The 23,219-nt window shown below is 36.4% G+C and overlaps 1 protein-coding gene across 1 annotated transcript in view; it reads left to right on the forward strand.

The window, feature by feature from the left end:
- Positions 1 to 23,219, forward strand: part of LOC142349265 (conserved oligomeric Golgi complex subunit 2-like) — a 63,748-nt gene that overhangs the window by 8,428 nt on the left and 32,101 nt on the right. Inside the window, exons 4-5 of the mRNA XM_075400708.1 lie at positions 827 to 1,092; positions 10,280 to 10,489. Coding sequence (XP_075256823.1) covers positions 827 to 1,092; positions 10,280 to 10,489 — 476 coding nt within the window. The remainder of the gene's footprint in view (positions 1 to 826; positions 1,093 to 10,279; positions 10,490 to 23,219) is intronic.

Below are 23,219 nucleotides of genomic sequence, written 5' to 3' on the forward strand. Positions count from 1 at the left end.
TTATGCCTCTGGCGATTATGTTTTTAGTTCTTCAAAAAAACATACCGATACCAACTTTTGTTCCCCTCACGTAAAAATTGATGTTTGAGTTGCAAAATTAAGAAAAATATGGAGCTGAAACTGAATGTGTATGTTAGTAAGAAAATGGATTCTCATCAAGAATAGAATACCCAGCTAGTATGACGATAGAATACCCAGCCAGTAATATATCCAATGTTGTCGTGTATTGAAAAAAATGGAGTTGAAAAAGCTGTTTGATGTGTTCTGTTAAAAAAATCCATGCAACCGACTTTTTATGCTTAGGTTGCTTTGATTTTTAATTTCCTCAGAGAAATTGTCCAGAGACTAACTTTTGATCCACTCATGTGAATTTTGTTTGTGTAAGAAAATGGATCTGAAATTGAATGTGTGTTGGTTAATGAAAAATGTATTGAATGTCACGTGACGATATGGAATACCTGGACAATATATTGAATGTTTTCGGCTGTGAGAAAAATGAGTAAAGTTATAAAGCTGTGTGTGCTGCAAAAAAATCATGCAACCGACTTGCAACTTTTGACATTCTTATTAATTTGTACACATGGAATTTAGGGCAGCTGAGTTAAATGGTTTTACTTCTTTTCACCTCGATTCATTTAACACCGCATTTTCAACAACACTTCGCGTCTCTATCATTCAGCCCGCAGAACGCTTTGCTAAAGTCGTACGTATTTATAATTTTTGATGATTCCAATTTTTTTAGTGACCTACGAAGTACGGTTGTTTTGTTTCAATGAATTCAGGAAAAGGGAGGAAACCATAATATTTTGGCAATATTTATGAGTAGGAAAGAAGCAGACGCTGTCTTTGGATCAACTGGGGAGTGTCAAGAGGGTATCCCTCCAGTTGAGCAGTCTCAACTCACAACTAGCTGGGTGTGACATGGGGACAGTTAGTGAGACTGTACTGAAACGAGTAGACCTAGTCCAGCAACACTTCCTAGACCAACTGGGACTCTGTCTCTGTTTAAGTGTCTCTTCACAAGACCAACAGGCCTTCCTTTCTCTCCTCCAGATCTATTCCACTGTTGAAAAGATGCCAGCTGCTTACCAGGTCAATTTCTTCCCTTCTGCTTTATAAGGTTGCAATTTGGGCGATTTAAAATTGTGTTATTTATAACGGCGAGCCGGAGGCTGAGGCTGTTATTAATCTAATCGTGGCCTTTGGTACAATCCAAGAGTTGCAGTGTAATGCTACTCTGTCTTTTAAAAGACTTAAGAAAAATATGGCGACCTACAGCAAGATTAGAACAGGAGATAGGGCAATCTATGCTTACAGCTCCAACAGGAGCGTATTCCAAATGAATAGTTTTTTGGAGTGTATTTGAAACAGGAAATGCATTTGACAAAAAATAGTTTCAATCAATCTGCTGAACAAAAATCAAGAGGCAGGTTAACGATATCTTCCCCAAAAATATATCTTTAAAATAATTTGGTTTTAGTAGCTTTTATTCAACAGAAGATGCTCTCGAACGAAGATTCAAGCAATTATTGTGGTCATGTGTGTCGTTTTGAGTTTATGCAAATATTTTGCTTGACCGTTTTTAATTGCCCTCAAACGAAGTGTAGCAATTGTTAGTTCTGTGGCTTTTTAGAAAAAAAACTTAACTAACCCTTCTAAGCAGCCGTAAGCCCCCACTGGCTACTACCGAAGTCAACCGCTCATCTGTCGTTTGAGAGCAATTCGTCTGACGTTAGTAGTTTGTTTGTTGAATAACGTTTCGATTGAGTGATTTCTGTAAATTCTTCCTACAAGTGGCTAAAAATTTTAATGATTTGACAGAAAAACTGAATTATATAATTGCTCAACATAACCCTAATTTTCAAAATTTTACTGAGAGCCTAGGTATTGTTGAATGCAAGTAAGTTACTCTGAAAATTGGTTTTATCAGTTAGAACCGTTGCCTAAAATGAAACGTTTAAATATTGGCAAAGCTAATTGGAACGAATTTACGATCAATTTTAATTTTCCAATGTCTTCATTTGACTCAGTTGATAATATTGTCGACTCCTTTTACCATAAATTAGAAGTAGCGTCTTCTATTGCAATTCCACTCAAAACATCTAGAAGAACGACTTAGAGAAGAATTATCCATTTCTCTAAATAATGACAAGAAAAATTTCGTTGAAAAAAGCAAGGTCTGGTCAACAAACGATGCATATAAATTGATGAGACAAATAAAAAACAACCAGCTCTTCCAGAGAAAATGGTGTACATGGAAAAAGAAGTCTTTGGGTACAAGAGCATTGCAGATTGTTTTAACAATTATTTCGCTTCTGTTTTTATTCAAGACGATACTGAAGTTGTTATTCCATTTAATCAAAGTCCAGAAATATTTCTTGATGACATTCAGTTTAGCAAAGCGGCTATGAGCGAGGAAGTCAAAAACATACGTAGTGGTGCTAACTCTTCTGATGGAATCAGCCCAAAATTTCTGAAATCTGCTTTACCGTACATTTCGAATCAACTTTTGTTTATCTTCAGTTGCTGTGTTAGCAAATGTGAGTTTCCCAGTTTGTGGAAAAAAGTGCATGTACGACCCCATTTCAAAAGTGGTAGCAAATTAGATATCAAAAACTACCGACCAATTGCCATGCTTAGCTCCTTGTCACTACTATTTGAGCGTATGGTGTATAAACAGTTCTCAATCTTTCTGCAACAAAAGCTTTGCGTAGAACAACATGGTTTTAGGAAAAATCGTTCAACCATCACTCAATTACTTGTCTACTGCAACAGGTTGTATGAGTTACTTGAAGCCAACAAAATGCCAATGACAGTGTATCTAGACATAGCAAAAGCCTTTGACACCATCAATTATAACATCATACTTGTAAAATTATGTCGAATGGGATTTGATAGTGCTTTCTTGAGATTTTTTGCGTCATATTTAACAGATCGACAACAGAGAGTTGTAATATCTTGCGGAAAATTGGACTTTCGACCGATCACTAGCGGTGGGCCTCAAGGGTCAATTTTCACTGTGGTTCTTTTTTCCGTTTATATAAATGACCTACCCGAAATAATTGTCAATGAGTGCTTTTTATACGCGGATGACACAAAAATCGTCAGCACTGTAGACAATAAAATGCAGCTGGAAAAAGATATTGAAAATGTTATTGTGTGGAGCAAGGAGAATCGGTTAAACTTCAATTTCGATAAATTTAAAAACGTGCAATCTTCCTTACGTAAAAATCAAAACAAGCAAATTTTGCGTCTTCCTAGCCATAGAAACATCCCACAGGAAATACACTTCAAAGACCTGGGCATATATTTTTCCGAAAGTTTGTCATGGGACTATCATTTAAGTTTTGTTCTACGAAAAGTCAATCAGAAGCTTGCTTATCTAAGAGATCAATTCCAAGTGAAACAAAATTGTCAGTTAAATGCAACCTAGTCAAAACTTACATTATCAATCTTGTTTTATGGATCAAATGTTTGGTATGCCAGTAAAACTATCGTCAGGCAAATGGAAAGGCTTCAGAGAAAAAGTTTAAAATGGATACAATCAAACAGTCATTATAGTGATAAAGAATACAATGATTGTCTTCGATCAGTAAATTTACTTCCGATCACATATCAACTTGTCTTTTTGGATCTCGTAGTTTTGAACAGAATTTTGACAAGAAAACTTCCACTTGAGGCAGAGCAATTTTGGCAAATAAGGAATGGACATCCGAAAACACGATCAAACGAGAAAATATTTTTATACTCAAACGAATGTAATCGCCAGCGTTGCCGATCAAATTTTTTCCAACGAGTTACAAACTTCAACAATTCGATGTCACTGGCGCGTGATTTTCCCAACTATAACCCATATTCAAGTCCTCACAAATTCAAAAAAGAAGTCAAAGAATATCTATTTGATTTAGCTAAGAAGAATTTTAATTACAAATTGTACCCATATGGATGGACAGTGTTTGAGGGAAACCAAATTCAAGCCCCGTTAGGGACGTACTAAGCTTGGTGCAACCAAGTTTAGTTAAATTCATTATTATTATTATTATTATTATTATTATTATTATTATTATTATTATTATTATTATTATTATTATTATTATTATAAAGTTGATCGAAAGGTACCTGGAGCGATGCACGTATTGTCACGGGGGGACGTCCCCTTGAGGAATTGTCGTGCATAGCGTTTTGTGGCGGGTGGGGAGGTCCTCACCACCTGTTACGGATCCCGGGGTGCATTTCGGCGGTAACAAAAACCTTGTAAAATTTTTCAATTTTGGTGGTGACAAAACCTGTAAATTTTTCTTAATTTTGTGCTCGGCAAAAAACTTTTCGCCAATGTTGTGCGGTGGGAAAACTCATATTTTGGTCTAATTTGTAGGGGGGGGGGGGTTGCAAAAACTTTTTAAATATTCCCGGAAGGTGGAGAAAACCTTTGCAATTTTTGAGTTTGATAAAAATTGTTTCGAAATTGAAAAATCTTAATCCTTTTTTAGTCAGAATCGAGAGATCTCGTTTTTAATCTAAAATCTAAAACTAACCTGTAAGTGTGCCATACAGATAGTGGAATGACATTGCTTAATTTCGAAAGTAAGCATAGTTTCACTCAATTTTTGGTGGTTTTTATCCACATGTGTTTTAAATTTTATCCACTTGAGTTTTATTGACCATATTTATTGCCGATAAATGTGTGTGCGCAGAGTAGTTGACAAGTTTTTTTCCTAAAAAGTCCGGGTACTCGAAAATTTTAGCTCAGGTGATGAGAGGATCGGGCAATGTTTTTGACGGAAACAATTTTATCAGAAGTGAGGGGGGAAATTAAACGTCTTCAATCTTCCACATCGCTTGGTGAAGCTCTAATAAGTTTCTCAAGACATTTGCTGCACCATCCATCACTGATCTCCTAAATCAGGCTTTCGACAAAGATTATCGTCTGGTTTAAACACAGCGATTGCTTCCGCTTCATAAACAAGGATTAACATCGGATGTGAACAATTATCGGCATATATCCTTTATGCTGTCTTTGAGTTAAACAACATTGAAAAGCAATGTTCAATAGATGCTTTCAGTTTCTCAAAAAATTCAATACTGTATGAAGAAAACCGGTTGGATTCCAATTTAAGCCGCTGACCATTGATGCAATAGCGTCGTTGGCACCATGCGCAAGGAAAATTTGAATGGTGTTAATTGTACGGCTGATTTTCTAGACCTACAATAAAAGCTTTTTTTTCTTCATGCTGCGTATTGCATATGAATGGCTTGCATATTTTGATCACTTATTTAGACACTATTGTTTTGACACTAATGGATCCATTAAATAGAATATGTGAATATGTTTCGACGAACTCTGTGTGGAAGACCCTCAATGGAGGGATTTTAGAAACAGAGTTGATGAGATACCATATTGCTAAGACGTCACCCAAGAAGAACCTTATCATAGCCGATTCTCAACTCAAGGATTGTACTTTTCCCAACTTCAATATCGTTTCCATCCCTGGTGCCAGTCTGCCACGCGTTAGATTTCCTTCCAGAGAGGAACGAATACGACATTGTAGTTGTGTTTTTGGGAGCGAACGATCTGTTTACAAACGCTAGAGAACCCTCACGTGCGCAGCCTCACAGTGTTGCCAGGGAACTAGACCAATTGGGACAGAGGTTAGCGGCCCTATCTAGGAAGACCTATATTCTTGGACTACCTCATCGATTGGATTATCCAGAGAGAACCCAGGCGGTAAATTCTTTGTTAAACACCTTGCAGAAAGACAAAGCCTGGGATTACAGAGGTATATAGGAGAAGATCTACTCCAATAGAAACCCTGGTTGTGCTAGTTAAAGTCGCGAACCTGTACCCGCTCGGGAGGACAAATTCTTGGAGGGAGACGAAATACACCTGTCGCAAACTGCTCTCAGCGGAATTGCTTCTATTCTGAAGAACAAGATCTTGCACAAGAAGCATTGCCCGAGGACTGACAAAGAAGGACACACAGCTGTGATTATCTGCAAGCAGACCTGTAGCTGCTCTTTATGGAAAGGTTCAACAGCACCTAATTAGGTACTACAGAACCTTACTTTACTTCAGAGCCTTACTTTACTTTCCAATATCCCCCAGTATTTTTTTTTATTCCAACGGCACCTATTTAGGTACCACCGGAATAAACTGACGACATGTTTGATGATGAAAATGATGAAAGCATTTTGCTTAATTGTGGATCGTGTTCGGAATCCTCCGGAAAGCTTACCATATGCATATGGTGCAGCAGAACTGGCCTATGCAAAAAGTGCCTTGACCCGAGTGCTTTACCTTATGTTTGCGGTACACTGAAATGGTGTTGCTCTGCCTGCTCCAAGCTGAATCTGACTGAATACCTCTGTCTAATCTCCTCGAAACTCAGTAAGCTTGAAAAAATTGAGACGGACGTGACTGAAATTAAGCAATCGCTAAAACAAACCATAGATGCCGCCACCGAACCGGAACAACTGTCTAATCATATGATAATGCCCACGAATGGATCTTATACCAGAGGATTTTCCGGACCACTGTCTAATCATTCGGCAATGCCTACAATTGGATCGTATTCCGGAGCTGTAAAAACGTCAATGACTCTGAATCCTGCAAAACAAATGTTTGAGAAAAGCAACAAACCCAGACGTGAGAGCACCAACTCAATAAGTAGTGATGCTTCAAGGAAGCGAAGACGAACTACCGTGACGGAAGTAGCGGTGGTGCAAGGGAAAAGAAGTGACACTGTCTTTAAAGGAGTGAAACCTGCTCCGAGAAAACCTCCCAGGAAACACTATTTCCTCAGTAGGGTTCCGCCCTCGATTGATAAATCAGCCGTGATGGATTCTTGTCACTCACAGAATCTCGATCCAATTGCTTGCCGTGAACTTCCAAGTAGGAACAAGAACCTTAGATCGTTTCATATCGTTTTTCCAGAAGAAAACACGGATATGATAGAATGTGCAGATACGTGGCCAGAGGACATCATCTTACGGCGATACTTTCTGAATGAGGAAGCGAGGATATGGCTGAATACGCTGAATGTTGAACAGTTGAATAATACCTGACTAAATGGAAGTGTTGTAAACTGTGCTCTGTGGAATGCGAGATCCCTTTCTAATAAAGTAGAAAAAACAATTGATTATCTGTATGGAAATTCGTTTTCGTTTTTCGCAATTACCGAGACCTGGATTTCAACTAACAATGAATTCGTACTGAAAATGATAGCAGGAAAAAGTTATAGATTTTTACACGCCGATAGTACACTTAGTCATGGTGGAGGAATAGCACTGTTTTACAAAACAAAATTTAAGGCTGCATTGCTGTTTCAACAAATGACTTGTGCACGCTGAATTGATGGGCGTTTTATTGAAGATCAATCAAACTGAAATTTTTATTTTTATTGGTTACAGGCCGCCAAGTGGATCTTTCAATTCTTTCATTGAAGACGTTGGTGACCTACTAGCCAAATACTGCGCAAAATATGATACATTTTTTGTTCTTGGAGATTTTAATATCCCCTTCAACAAAGATGACTCTCACAAAAGAAAACTGGAATCAATGCTCAAAGAATTTGGATTGGCGAACCAGGTTTTTGAGCCCACTATAATTTCGGGCAATATTCTTGATCTCGTCGCTACGAATGAAGAGAATCATGTTCGGTGTAGAGTTGATAAGAACTTTGTCTCAGATCATTACTGTGTCATTTTTTCCTTCACCACTGAGAAGTACATCCACAAGAAAAAGGAAGCAAAAGTTTTCAAATGGGCAAAAGTAAACACAGACTTTTTCGTTCATAACTGCTTCGAACAGCTTGAATTGGAGATTCTTAAACTTAACTTAGACTCATATGAGTCGGAAGAACTTTTAATTAATGATGTTTTTAATCAACTTTACTTTACGTTAGTGAAAGTTAGAGATCAGCAAGTTACCACAGGAAGACATTTGCAATGTTAAGGCAAACCAAGGTATTTTGATACTGAATGCCTGAAAATGAAGAGACGGAAAAGAGTTTTAGAACGAAAACTGAGAAAGTACCCCACAACGGAAAATGAAGTGAAGTTTGAAAGCTGTCTGAGTGAATACTACGAAATTTTAAACCTAAAACGATGCAACTTCCTATCTCAACGACTGAATGACTCGGCTAGCAAAATACGATATCTAACATTTGATGAAATTTTCAAACGGAAAACTGCAGTACTCCCAGAATTCGATGACGCTCAGAAATTGGCTGATAATTTCAACATTTTTTTCGCTGAAAAGGTTAAAACGATATCAGCAACGTTTGGGTCAAAAACGTGGAAACCAGTGACTACAAATGCATTTGTATGGGAAGAGTTTAACCAAGTAACTAGTCTTGAAATCAAACAAACGTGCACGGAAATTTCTAACTCTACATCCAATAATGACATAGTGCCAACCAATATTCTCAAACACATGATATGCTCGTATCCGGAGTTTTTTGCCTCACTGATAAACAGCATTTTATTAAGTGGCATTTTCCCAACGTCTCTCAAGGAAGGCATAGTCAGGCCTCTCCACAAAAAAGGCGACGTTAACGAGATAAACAATTACAGACCAGTAACAAATTTAAAAACTGTCTCGAAATTGGCCGAGAGAATTATTCTAAAACAACTAATGTCCCATCTTACGATAAACATTTTGTGGCCTGTCCATCAATCGGCATACCGCAAGGGCTATTCAACGGAATCTGGAGTTCTTTTCTGTTTTGAAATCATTGCGAAATTACTAAGTGAGGGTAAAATTGTGCTCCTGATAGCGCTTGATTTGAGCTCAGCATTTGATACTGTCGACTTTACTATCTTACTTTCAATTTTAGAACATCGTCTTGGAATAAAAGGCACCGTACTGAAGTTTTTTACTACTTACCTGCACAACAGAAAGACACGTGTAGTAATTGAAGATAAATGGTCTGGAAGCATCACAACGCACACTGGCGTACCACAAAGTTCGATACTCGGACCCGTTTTATTTACCGTTTATTTAATTCCGTTGTTTGATTTTTTGGATGGTTTGAACATTTACTATCACTTTTATGCAGATGACAGCCAGTTATTGTTCGAGTTTAACAACAATCAATCTGAAATTAGCGATATAGTTCGAAAAATCAGCTCAGTCTTTGAGTCCTTGAAATTAAAAATCAACCAAGAAAAAACAGAAGTTATTTTTCTTAAAAGCAAGAGATCAACTTTTCGAGTTCCTTCTGAAATTGACATTAATGACACTAAAGTGAAGGTCTGTGCGGAAATTCGGCTACTAGGGATTACACTGGATGGTAATTTCAACTATGCAACTCAAGTGAATAAAGTTTGTAAACAATGCTACATACAGCTTCGAAAACTATACTCTATCAGAAAGCATGTCAAATATGAACAGCGGAAAGAACTTGCTACATGCTTTATCTCTTGTCAGCCCTGGACTACTGCAATTCAATTTATATCAAACTTGATAAAGGCCTCCTACGAAAACTGCAAAGAATCCAGAATTCTGCAGCAAGGTTCGTATGTGGATACACAAGTTCCAAAAGCGCCACTGAGCTGTTGAAAAAATTACATTGGTTACCCGTAGATTTCCGAATATCATATAAGATCCTATGCATGATGCACAAGGTGAATAGCACAACAGCACCCTCGTACCTTTTGGAGTTTTTTTTCTCGAAACGTCACATCATCACATCCCAAAAGGAAAGAATTGTTCAGACTACCGAAATGCAAGAGTGAAATTACAAAAAGAAGCTTTAGCTACCAAGGAGCGAAACAATGGAACGAGCTACCTGAATATCTACGACAGACGATAGACTATTCGGCTTTCAAAAAGTGCCTGAAAACCCATTTGTTCTGCCAAGCTTTCTGAAACTATGACATTGATCTCCAACAACAACCACTCTTGGGAACAGAAAGAGTGGTCAAAAGCCCTTTCATCATTATTTGTGGTATATTTGGTAATTTCGGTAGCAGAAATTTGAGAGTTTTGAGAAATTTGAGTAATTTAAGATTTGTAAAATAATGTTGATTTCGTCAATATTCCTTTGCCTTCTAGTTTTTAGAATTGTGGGCGTTTTTCTCACATTTAGCATGCATAGTGTTACAACGTAACTTATCGCCAACAGAGTTTGATTTATTTTTTTGCTAAAGAATGTAAATTTTCTGCTAAATTGGTTTATATTCTACATTCAGAAGTCTCTTTGGCAGTTATATCGGCAAGCAAATTAAACCAAATAATTTGAAACTAATTCTTGTTGTTGTATCAGTATCCTTTTGGTAGGTGTTCCGTTCTAAATTTGTGGAGCCATATGTGAAGGAAGCGATAGCATCTTCGGTGGCACTTTCTGTGTCACAAGAGAATGTGAGCAAGCTGTTCCTGCAAATTCTGGACTTCTTCCCACAGAGGGCACTCTTTGTGGCACAGGCACTGAATGCACAACCTGAGTGGAGAGGCAGGTTCCACTACGAAGTGGAGGCAGTCTTTGCCGAGGTAGAAGATTAAATTAGCAATTGTCTGATTGTTCATTGTCAGTATCAAAAGATATGGTCATTTTTAATCTACGGGTAAAACCCACACAGCCGGGTTCTCGAAGCGTATCATTGTTTAATGGAATTTGATCAATATTTCACACTGAATTCCTATCATCAATGCGGAGATTGTTTGCTGAAACGTCTCATGTGCTTTGTGGCTTTTACGTTCTCAGTTTTCAATTTATTTTCATCAATCTCACCTCTTATTGGGTGAGATAATTTTAAAGTAATGGGTAGATGGTATCTGCAGCGGTAAAAAGAGGAGAGAATATGGAAAATTATGTCGTTCATTTTTGATGCACTTTTGCCATCAATAATAAAATACGCTAAAAACAGAGTTTTAACTGTTTTGATAACCTTAAAACAAAAAACCATTTACCAGTTATGTGTTGAAGCTCCGTTGACTGAAACAAAGTTGTGAATTTCTTCTTACGATGAGAATATAATTTTGGTGAATGGTTATATTTTTAATACGCTACTCAAAAACATTTTGGTTTTATCAGAAATAATATGGTAAAAAGAATTTAATCTAATAAAAATTTGGGCAAACTGGTAACACTAATACAATTAAAAATCTAGAAAAAAAAAACAGAAACAGATTGGAAGATATATTAATACAACAGAAATATTATGGTAACACGGAACAGTTATTTGATCCATTAACAAAAGCATCAAATTCATGAACTGATGCACTAATAGAAAATAATAGAAAATTATATGAAGCTTTTTTATAGTCAAGCGCTGATGCAACATATGCATTGGCTTTTAACGATCCTGTACAGATAAAAGAGGCTGATGGTAATATAATTAAGATACCTCATGAAACAAGGATAATTTTCGTAAACGCAAATGCACAAGGAAACTCACAATTGAGGTTATCACCTACAAAAGATATTGAAGGTAAAGTTAAAAACATTAGTGTTGGTGCTGAACTGAAAGAAAATGGATTCATAGTAAGAGGTAATTAATGTGTATTGACACAAGTATTTGGAAATTTTATCTAGTAATAGTGTGAAGCTGGATGATATAGGAGAAGAAGATAACATAGCAGATTTCCTGAGAGATATAAATTTTTATTACAATAAAGGTGATATGAAAAGTATAAATTTAAGTCAGAATTTAAGCCACTATTACTTTTTGTTGGTGACATGGTGACACGTGGAAGACAGCTATAGTTTCAACTTGTAGACATTATTACAATACAGGAAATTGTCTTGAATTGTATTGATGGTATAAATAATATACTCGTTAAACTCTCAGCAACAGTGGTAGTTCGCTTCCTCAAACATTTGATAAACATTTCATTCGCTGCAGGCATCTTTCCTGAAAAACTAAAATACGCAAAAGTTTTACCGCTGCATAAAGGAGGTTCAAAACTTGAAGAGAATAATTATCGACCAATATCACTCCTTGTTATATGGAGTAAAATTTATGAACGTGCCATGTCTAAAAGAGTGTACAACTTTTTTGAAAGCTGTAATCTGCTAAGCAACTGTCAAGTTGGCTTCAGAAGCAAGCATTGTACCATCGACGCACTTGTAGAATTAACCGAAAATGTAAGGCAAAAGTGTAATGTCAAATCTATACATTGTTTCTTCCTTGACCTCCGTAAGGCATTTGATACTATTGATCATATTATATTACTTCAGAAGTTGGACTCTTATGGTGTCAGGTCAAAAGCACTAGATTGCTTCAAGTCGTACTTAACGAATCGCCAGCAACGGGTTGAAGTTAATGGTGTAATATCTAAATGGCAAAGCGTTAAGTACGGTGTTCCACAGGGTTCTATTCTTGGTCCGCTCCTCTTCTTAATATACATTAATGATTTACCGTTGCGGTGCACTAACTCAAAAAGTTTGTTGTTTGCTGATGATACGAACCTTACTTTCATTGATGTTGAAAGTGAGGTCGTTCAAAAAGAATTGAGTGAAGTAAAAGATTGGCTTGCAGCGAATAAATTGTCTCTTAATGTTAATAAAACAGTTCAGATGAATGTTAAGCAAAATGCTATTGATAATGTGTTCCTGATTGATAACTCAACCATAAATGTCCAACCTGTGTGCAAGTATCTTGGTGTCTTTGTAGACAATAAGCTATCTTTTGTTTCACATGTACAATACGTAACATCGAGACTCTCTAAGCAGTGTGGCATAATGGCAAAACTTAGGCACTTTGCCCCCGATCTAATTTAATAGAATACTACAAAACCAACGTTAACTCTATTATCCAATACGGTGTTCTGATTTACGGTTGTACAAGCTATTCAATGTTGGAGCCTATGTTTATGCTCCAAAAGAAAATTTTGAAGCTAATTCATTTTAGGAAGTATAGTGATAGTTCTTCAGATCTCTTTATGAAGCATAAAATTTTGAACTTGTATCAACTTCATATATACGAACTTCTTAAGTTTGTTCTCAAATCATTAAGTAAGCTCCACCAGGAGCCACAACTCAATGACATGTTTACTTTTGTTGAGAGGCGGATAACCCGCAGTTCGGAAAAACCGCTGCTAAATGAACCTATTTGTAGAAGGCAAATTGAAAAAAGATCAATTAAGGCAAGGGCCTCTAAGCTCTTCAATGCTCTCTCAAATGCAGACGTTTTTCCTGAAAATATTATTTGCGGTTGTGCAAAGAAAATAATTAATTTTTACCACAATTTCAAAGAAATTTATTAGTCAACAACGATGACATTGTCAAAAGCCTCTTTGCCTGATTTTTTTCTTCTCTTCTCTATTCCATTGGATAAATGCTACCAGAGGTTTATTTGAGAGTTGGCTTTCTTGTGTAAAAATATGAACATCTAAAACCCCGTAGTTTACGAGATATTGCATTTTTTGTGTTTTTTTAGCATTTTAGGAATTGAAAATACTTAAGAAAAATTTTCATTAACTTTTAAAGTTTTCGATCTCCAGGTTTAAATCCTAGCAGGCAGTACCATAAGAGGAATGAAGTCCTTGAAAAGTTGAGGTCGATCGGAATTTCAAATAAATAGTTATAGTTTTTTTCCCCGAGAACATTCACGTTTTTTTTTAAGCTTATTTAATTCTTGATTGCAAGATTAGAGAGTCTCACTGGGGCAGAATTTGCGGGTACTAGTACCCCGTTACCTGTCCTCTTTGGTTGCGGTAAAGAATTATTTTGTTTATTATTAGATGTAGATTTGTATTACCTGATCAAAGAAATATATTCTTTCTTTCTTTGTTGTCCAATACAATTCTGAGCTGTGAGACTTGCTTCGAAGCTTGATCGACCGCCATTCAAACACTGAACTTCTTATTTTTTAAAAATTTTTGAACATTTTTTTTACCTTTTACTGCTGTTTCCTCTTTCCAGACTGGGCCAGAAAATATCACTCACTGGGGAGCAACACCAGAGAAGAGTTAGCTGAAATAAACACAGCGTTATATGAGTAAATTGGAAACTTGAGTTACAAGTTTTGTTATAATTAAGGTATTTAACATGGCGCACGCCTTATAGAGCATTACATTGAACAAAATTTTGGGGGGAGCTGCAAACGAAAGTTTGAATGAATTTGAATCTTAAGCGTTAGAGAAATTAAATTCTTCTTGAAAATTCACTTGAAAGATGCAACTTTACAGACCTTGACACCACAAGAGAGCAAAGAGAAAACACTCTTACTGCTTTTCGTGAACGTTTCCTCAATCCGGGGCAATTCAATTGATTGAATTAGGAATCGAGTTCGATCCATAAACACACTCCTGAGCACTTTCTCGTTAAATTAGAGACACAAGCCAAAATGGTGTTTCCTGATGCAGTCAATTTGATAGGTTTTTGTCCCCTGAAAGTCCTAAGGTATCAGACAGGTATTGGACAGTTTACAGTGCTCGTTAATAGGACCTTAAAGATCGTTTTTGTAAATATTAAAGAGCAGTTGGTCAAAAACTCCTCGCCGAGGATCACCCTCGCCGAGGATCACCCTCTATACCACCCTGAGTGTTAATGATTAAAACTTTTTGACGCCTTTGCCTTCGTAAAAACACTATCGTAAAGTAACTTGTATCGATTTGTCAAATCCTGTCGATCCCAATTTTTCTGTGCCACTCATGTTTGATTGAGTCAAGTGCTTAATATGTAGATATATATTTCTGTTGATCTGTTATCTTTTTTTTCCTGACGCGATTAGTAACGAACCCTTTTTTTCTGTTCAGATGGAGGGAAAAACATTGATCAGTACAGTTGTTCAAGATCACTGTAAAATGAGGAACAATATGGGCTTGTCGGCTTTAGAGGACCCTGCTCACTAACAAAATGAAACGAAAAAGCAACTTTATTCTGGCGCATATTTGAGGTAGTTTCTTTTATCTATCAAGTTTTGAGGGTTTGCCGTGAGTTTGACAGGTATTCTAAAAGAGTTTTGCGAGAATGAAATTGTTCGATCGCTTTCCTTTTTGTTTCTCGTGTCATATAATATTTTCTATTCCTTTTGATCAATAGTTGCCTTTTTGAATAGCTCGGATATGACACTATCTTTTAATGAAGACAAACTTGATTTGTCATTTTGCACAAAATACTTATTTCGTCGCGCACATTTTACAATGGCTTCATTGACATTCTTGTTAAATTCCAGATGCATTTGAGTTGGTTGCTTGGATTGATAAAATTTTAACGAATTAGCTTTTTATTTTAAAATTTTTCAAGCTGCGATGTGATTTTTTCATACTTTTTATGGTACATTTTTTCTTTTAAATTCTCTCAGAACTAAGAGTGCTAAATGATCGGTTTTAACACTGGGTTCAAACATTCGTACAGAAGGTTCAGCCATAACTGCACTATCAGTAATTATGTTATCAATAAGCTGATTGCTTTTGTTGTAATTGGCAATGGTGATTATACAGGCTCTAGGTAGTATGGAGTCGAAGTTCAGTCGAGAAGTTCTCTTTTTAATTGTAGAATCGATATTAAAATCTCCAATAAGAAGCAAGTTCTTATTTTCAGTAGCTGTTTTTTCATTGCTGATTGACAAGCTCTCTTGGAGACAAGTGCTAAGGTTTTTATAATGGTGATGGCTTATTTCAACACAAAAAGATTGCATTGAATAAATTGTGCTTTCGATTTAAATGTTTTGAAACCTATTTGATTCCTTCAGCCTTTGCTTCATGTTTTTGAAGTTAATTTTTCGTTGCCAATATTTTCGCTAAAACCATAAATTATATTTCCGAAAAATCTTTCTGAAGTTGAATTAATGGCAGCACGGGGAAAGCTGGGGCTATTTTTGACCTTCTGGGATTTTGTCGAAATTTTTGTTTAGACCATATTAGACCATATTTTGTCGCAACCAATTCAAATCTGCTTTTTGTTCATTCCTTCATGCAATTTCAACTAAATTGCGTGTGACATCATTTTTCAATCTTTGTGGAGCCAATCTTGTGTTTGTTTGCGTGGTTAAGGTTTTGATAGCAAGTGACTTACCTCCCTCTCTAAAATGACTTCATCACTCTTGAAATTGACTTTTCTCTACTATAATTCAAAGAGGTAAGGTCAATTGAATGTGTAACACTCTGATCAAGTTTATTTGAGAGCAGCTAATAGAGGGATCAATCAGATATACAGATTCCTAATCAAAATCTATCATCTCAGCATTTAATGAAAAGAAATTAATAGCTCTTCTTTCTGTTACTATCTTTTTGAGACTTCTGATCTACAAAAGCTATTGCGGTTATTTTATGGCCAGCTATGTTTGGCTGCTTTTTTATTGCGTCGACAATTGAAGGGAAAAAATTTTTGGGTTCCGCAGTACACGAGTTTGTGGACGGGAATCTTTTCAACATCTGGGGAGTTTTCAAATGATTTTGAATGCTGCAGGATCAGCTGTTTGTCAGAAAAGTAGATCTTTTCATAAGAGAAAAATTTTAGTAGCTGTATAAGAGACCTGTCATGGAGAGAAAGGTTGCAATTTTCTTGAATAAATTCCAGCTCATAGTTTATGGCTCTGACACCGGAATTCGAAAGGCCAGAGAAATCAGTAGAAGAACATTTACTAGTTTAGAATGTCTGAAAAAGTTTAGAAAAGGTTTAGAAATGTTTGATTGTCGAGTTATATAAGTCTCAAATAAATGGCAATTACGCTGCTATGTGTAATGATTTGAAATAGGCATAGCTATTTTGTGTGGAAATTTCTTGGCCTAAGTATCAATCATTACGGTTGATAATGCAAATGTGCTATTGCTGCTGGTTACGATAGGTAGCAAATGTTTTTGGACTTTCGGATTTATGTATATAATGCCAAAAGAATAAGGCAGAATTATTGACAGCAGCTGATTTTTGAAATGGATTTTGAGTTGGTTCACGGGAAGCACTTTGTAGTCTGATTGTTGTTCAAGACCATTGAGTAGCTTGTTAAATTCCTCAATTGTTTTGTTTTCCGCATCGTTTTCCGGTCGGTTGTGCAGTGCTTTTTTTAAATCTTGCATAGTTCTAATACGTCAGGATCGAACTTTGCTACGCACTGATTTTAATAATGTTCCTCGTGGTGTTATTGAGGTTTATATTAGGAGTAATTAACTTGAATAATTGGCATTTTACAAGGACTTATTTTGGTGTTTCACAGTGCGATTTTTAGCGGATATAATTTGAATAAAATTAGCTAGTAATAGCCTTTTATTGAGCGGTTCAGATGCGTGATATATCCACTAGTTTGCCTTGTATTTTAGCGTCCTGTTAGTCTCAATTTCTGCTTTAACAAAGTCTGTCAAACTTGGCAGTTTTCAAGAGAATTTCCAGTTCAATCGTTAATTATTTAAGCAATAATTATTCAATAACTTTAACAAGAAGGTTCGCAAGTTTTATCAAGTTTTACAAGATGTCAAGCAACTGATCGTCAGGCTGGTTCTCCGGTGTTCCGGTGATCGTCGTTCCGCAGGACTGTGCCTCGAGTTGTATTGGTCCTTCGCAAATATTTACTGATTTTTAAGTTGGGCAATTTCCGGCTTTTGTACGTCTCTTGATGTTTGTTAAGTACATATACAAATTCCGTATTAGCACCTACTTTATCAGAATAATTACTTCACCAAGTACATAATCTCTCATGAAGTTATTTACTAATTATGTGAATTTATCTTCAAGAAACTCAAAAAAGTAAATATTGAGGCTTTTAGGCACTTGATATGTTTGCTGATAAAACTGTCACTCTGCGGTTGTTTTTCGTAAACATAAACAAATTAGAGGTTACAAGCCTAGATGGAAATACTGGCTATATATGGCCTTGAGATCTATCTGAATATGAACTAAATTATAGCACTTATTTATGGATATTTAAAGGAAAAACATCACGTAACTATGAGGGACGAAATAGGGGCGTGACACTACCCGACTTTATGAAAATTTTCCATGAAAATTTTGAGAAGGAACTGAGTTTTTACAATTTTTTCTATAGAACATATAATCTGCACGAGTATAAGGATAAACACATATTTTTGTTGGAGCCACCCAATTTATGTTTTCTTAGAAAAGAGTTTTTGGAACGAAAGCATTAAAGACAATTAAAGAAGTTTAAAGAAGTAAAGTTTAAGTTAAGACAAATGGAAATAAAGGTTAAAGTGAGGAAAGTTAAGACAAGATTAAGAGCTTTAAAGGAACATTAATGGTGGGAAAGTGCGCTAATTTCAGATTTAAGTGTGAAGACATAAGTTTAAGTGAAGGTTAAAGGAATAGCGGGAATTAGCACTGGAAATAATCATGGTTATTTCTCTGAATAATGGCTCTAAACGTTTAGAAGGAGATTAAGAAGAATACTGGTTAAATGAAGGGTTTAAAGCACTGTTTATTATCATGGATTGAGCACTGATTAGTTAAGCTTATTGAGTGAAGGGGTACTTAATTTGTTATAAGGATAATAGTTGTCGAACTTATATAAGACTTTCAAGAACTTAAAGAATACTCTCATCTCGGGGTTGAGCTTGGTTGTCCGGTTCATCATCTGTATTGAATCTGTCAAGGGTGTTAAATGATAGTGTTGAAGTTGCTGGCATGGAATTTCGTCGTTGTCTCTTGATGGTTCCCAGTTCTTCTGGAGAGATGACTGTTGGCGGTTGCTTGAGTTGCTTTGCGAGATTATTAACTACTTCTTCTTTCAGATGTTTAGGTACGGAAACTACTGGGTTTAGCGGTACATTGGTTCCGTTAAGTTTCATGAAATTTGGTACCATTCGTCGTACAAAGGCTATTTTATGGTATAAGAACATGAAGAGAATATGTAGGGCTAGATTTCCGATAAAGACAATGATGGTTAACGAAAAAGAAAGTTTGATTGGAACGTAAGATTCAAGTTTGTCAATTAGTGCTGGTTCATTTCAGTGGTAATTGGCTTTGCTATGGCATCTAGTGACTCTGTTGATAACTTTCGATTCGAGTAAATAAATTCTGTTTTAACTTTCTTCAATAAAGCTAGATTTGCTTCAGTGCTGGAATCATATTTCGGAAGGTCGTTTATGTTGGGTACTGAGTCGATTAAATGTGCAAGTGGATCTGGTAATTTTACATTAATTCGGGTTGCTGGAAGGTACTGACGACTTTGTAAATCAGCTCGAATTTTAATGTGGTCACTGAACATTGTATGTCCACATTTTAATGTGATTAAACAGATGTTGCAACCTTTATGAGGAACATTGATGTGTCGGCCATTTTCATCCATAACAATCTCACTAAGGGTATAATCACTTGAAGCTGATGTTAGGAGCCAAATTCCATATCCAAGGTTCTGTGATCGTTCGGGGTTGGGTAACACAACCTTCTCTGTGTCACATACTTTCAATGCTGAGATTGAGTGGTGAAACTTGAGGGTTGCTAGACACGAGGAGAAGCCAAGGTGGGTTTCCATTGTCTCATGACAGATTCGGTATCGTGGCGATCCAAGACAGTTGTCATACTGAGCTTTGTTCAGTACTGTAGTTTCCATCTGTCCTTCTGAGATTGCTAAGTATTCTCCCTCTATCACATATCGTAAGGCATCTACAGAGTCCTTCTGAGGCATAGGGATTACTATTGCACGATAAACTTCAAACACTGTCTGGCTAGAGGCTAGGGGAATGGCTAATGTCAGTAAAAGTCCGTCTTCAACTGTCGAAATCTCTTGGACTAGTTTCGCATCGTAGTACGAAAGTATGTCAGTCATGGGTATTGCCAAAGTTAGACGATCTGGGGCGTTCTTTTGGCTATAATGGACTGCATCAAGGATCTTTATCAAAGATTTACGAGGTACTAAAGAGATTGGAAGACGTTTGTCAAGTAAAGTAGGGATTGCATTTATAACATTAATTCGAAAAGAATATAAGGCTGCTCTATAACTTTTGATATCTGCATAAAGAGTAAGAAGTAATGAGGCTGCTGTGTCAAAGTTAAAGTTCAATTGTTGCTGTGATATTTGAATTTCCATGCAGGTTGCTATTGCGTTCAGATTATGGTCTACAATTGCAAATTGTTCCTCAACTAGTTTCCAGTTTCTGTTCTGGTTTTCTTGCATTTCGTTTTGAACTTTATAAACCTTTGCAAGTTCGTCAGCAACTAGGAAGAATTTCTCATCGGTTTGTGCACTGATTTCCATGACATAGTCGTTAAGGCTATTAAAACTGTTAGCTAATCGATCGATATTTTCAGCATTTTGAGACGTTCGCTGACAAGATCCGAAAATTCCTGTTATTCCACCGCATCCTCCGCTGCTCATTGCTATTCCTGGATAAAAGAGTCCAATTCCAGCGACTGCGGCTGCTATAGCAAGCGGGGCGGCTCGTTTCTGTCGATTTTGAGGGTCCTGTTCGACTCTGGTGAGGAGTTTTTCGGTCTCGTTACGTAGCTTAAGAACTTCAATTTCAGCTTCGATTGTTTCATTTAGGATCTTCGTGTAAAGCCAGTCGACATTGAAGGCCTTTGTCTTATTCTGATACGTGGTACTGTATATCTTATTACAAAACTCTGACTGTGTTATCCATTTCGTTGAGAGTTCGTTAAGTAGAGTCTCTACTTGTTGTCGTATCGTGAAATTATAACGAGGAAACGGTACTAAAAATTCCACGTTGATGAACTTCTCAGTGATTAATATCTTCCCTTCCTTATGTAAGATTATTCCTTTAGCCAGAGCTGCTTCTGTGTTAATCGGAGTCTCAAAAGTGGGGCCGAAAAGTACGAGATTCAACACAATTCTTAGTAACATTTTCGTATTTCAATAATATCAACTATGTTTCAGGACAATCTTCTACTGATGTGGCTCTTCTGGGTGTTTCAACTGGTTCTATTTGGTCTTCCGGTGTTTATTTGTTCATTTAGTTACTGTACTCGGGCTTCTAGTTCTAGTTTTCTCAATATGGCACTTGTTTATGTGATGTTTGTTCATTTCAGGTGTACTTTATTTTGTGATCATGTGTGTTGTGTGTGTTTATTGATATTACTACTAAATATGGTGTTTAAACATGTTGAAGTGTGTTTATTTGATTGAATGATGGGTGTGTGATGATGGGGATAGTGGTTGGGGGGGTCGAATTATGCAGTCTTTACATGTTTTTTCGAGTTTTTCAGATTATTTTGCCCACAATATTGCACCATGTGCTTTAATATCACTGTTTCTGGCCTAATTATTGGATGTTGTACGAATGTTGTACAAATTGGACCAGGTTTGTCGGAAGGAAAGCTGTTCACTGGTCAAGATTGATCCATCAAAAATGCAATATGACAGCAGTAGATAATATAGTTATTGACAGTGGGAGTGGTGGTGGGACTGAGTGGTGGATTATTATTATATTAGTATTCTTTTTATTATTATCATTAGTATCTGGGTTTTTGGGATTGTGGGCAAATCGAAGGAGGAGGAGGAGGGAAGTGGAAAGATCAGAGGAGGCTGTCGGGGAAGATTCAGTGTGACTTATTATTTATTTTTATTTTATTTAACTATATTAATAGCTGTAATATTGTGTAATATTAATATTTATACTAATACTGTGTAAGGACTATTGGGACTGACTTTAATATTGTAGTTTTAGATGTAATATTGACTGGTGCTACTAATATACTTCGCACATGGTGCTAGTAATATGGTAGTAATTAATATAGCAAGACTTGTTTTGTGGGGGGGGGGTTGAGGATATAAGTAGGGGATAAAAAGAAGAATTAGTGAGGCGTAGTGAATAAGTAAATGTTAGTGAAGGGTGTAAGTGTGTGTTCAGAGTGATAATGTGTGTTTTACGTCATGTGTTGTTAACTTTTAGCGGTCATTATAGCAATGAGTATTTTAACTGTTGTTGTGCCAAATTAATCGAATTTTAGTGCAATTTTGAGGCAGTTTACTCATTTTGATAGCATTTATTCAGTTTGGATGATGTTGAGCGCTACGTGACTCGTTCTATTAGGACAAGGGGTCAGTCCGGTCAGAGTACTAGTGGTGGTGGTACCGTAGCTGAGGATAGTGCCGATGAGAAATGACTAGTGTCGGTGCAATTGTATTCATCATGTAGTTTAGTTTCATCTATAGGTGAGTTTTTACTTATTATTTGGCAATTGTAGCTTTGATAGTTGGTTTTTACTGTTGGAACTAGGAGATGTGGTGTGTGTGAGCATGTGATAACAGTTTAATTTCGGTGTGTGACTTTATAATGACATATTAGTGAAAGTGAAATTTTGGTGACATAACGACTTTATTGATGTTTGAGCATTAACTTTAATTTACTTGTAAATTATTGATCATAGACTGGTTCTAATGGTTCTAGATACTTGTACTGGTTGTTAGCAACACTTGTGTGTAATTTGAACTGGTTTAGAAGAGTATTTGCTACTAATTTTTACATGAAATTTTTTCGTAATTTTGGCGATTTTTCCGCATCAGAGCTGGTGTTGCTTATATGTAAATTTTTCGATTTTTATTGAACTTTGGGCAAATTTTTTGGCTTAGCCCACTCAGTAGACGTCCTCAGTGGGGAATAACTATGCTATAAATTCTGGTTTTTGGGCACTTTTTGTCAACTTTTTCACTAATGTATGAGAAAACGAAAAATGCGAAAAATTGAGGGCGCCAGCGTCACTCAATTTTTAAATTGCTCCAATCGGGCTCAAAATTGGCAGGTCGCTTCTGTCGCTCAAAAAACCCTGCAGCGCAAAAATTTGGCGCAATTTGAGCATTTTTCGCAAAGTTATGACTGTTTTCGTGATCTGAACCTGGCTATTTTTGAATCATGAAATTTCGGTCTGAATAAGTCATCACTGTTCATACATTATCGGTATCGAATGGTTAAAATGGTACTGCCTGTGCTTGGTACTAATGTATATTATTGAATTATAGGGTTTGAAGCTATTTATCGGGTCAGAACATTGATTTTTACGTCCAAAATGCTAATTTTCAGGCATGATTTTTTCACTAATTGAGCTTCTTCGAGACATGTGTCAGTCTGGTGATTAGTGGCCTAAATCAGGTGCTAATTGTTAGTACTGATATTTGTGGCTATCAGGGGTAGCATTTTGGTAGCTTTGAAGTTAATTAACTTGTGTTTTGTACCGGTTTTTCTGTGAAATTTACTAGATTTTTACTTGTGGAACGTCATGTTTGGTGTATAAGTTGACATAGATTGGAGATAATTGATTTTTGAGAGTAATTGTGGGTCATACTAGTGAATACTATGTTGGTAGCAGCTATTGGTGCAGTTTGGTGCATGATTTGACTTTATGTAGAGTTTTTCACTTTAGAATTTT

This window comes from Convolutriloba macropyga, chromosome 11 (genome assembly GCF_964194025.1).
Source record: "Convolutriloba macropyga chromosome 11, txConMacr16.3, whole genome shotgun sequence".
Lineage (NCBI taxonomy): Eukaryota > Metazoa > Xenacoelomorpha > Acoela > Convolutidae > Convolutriloba > Convolutriloba macropyga.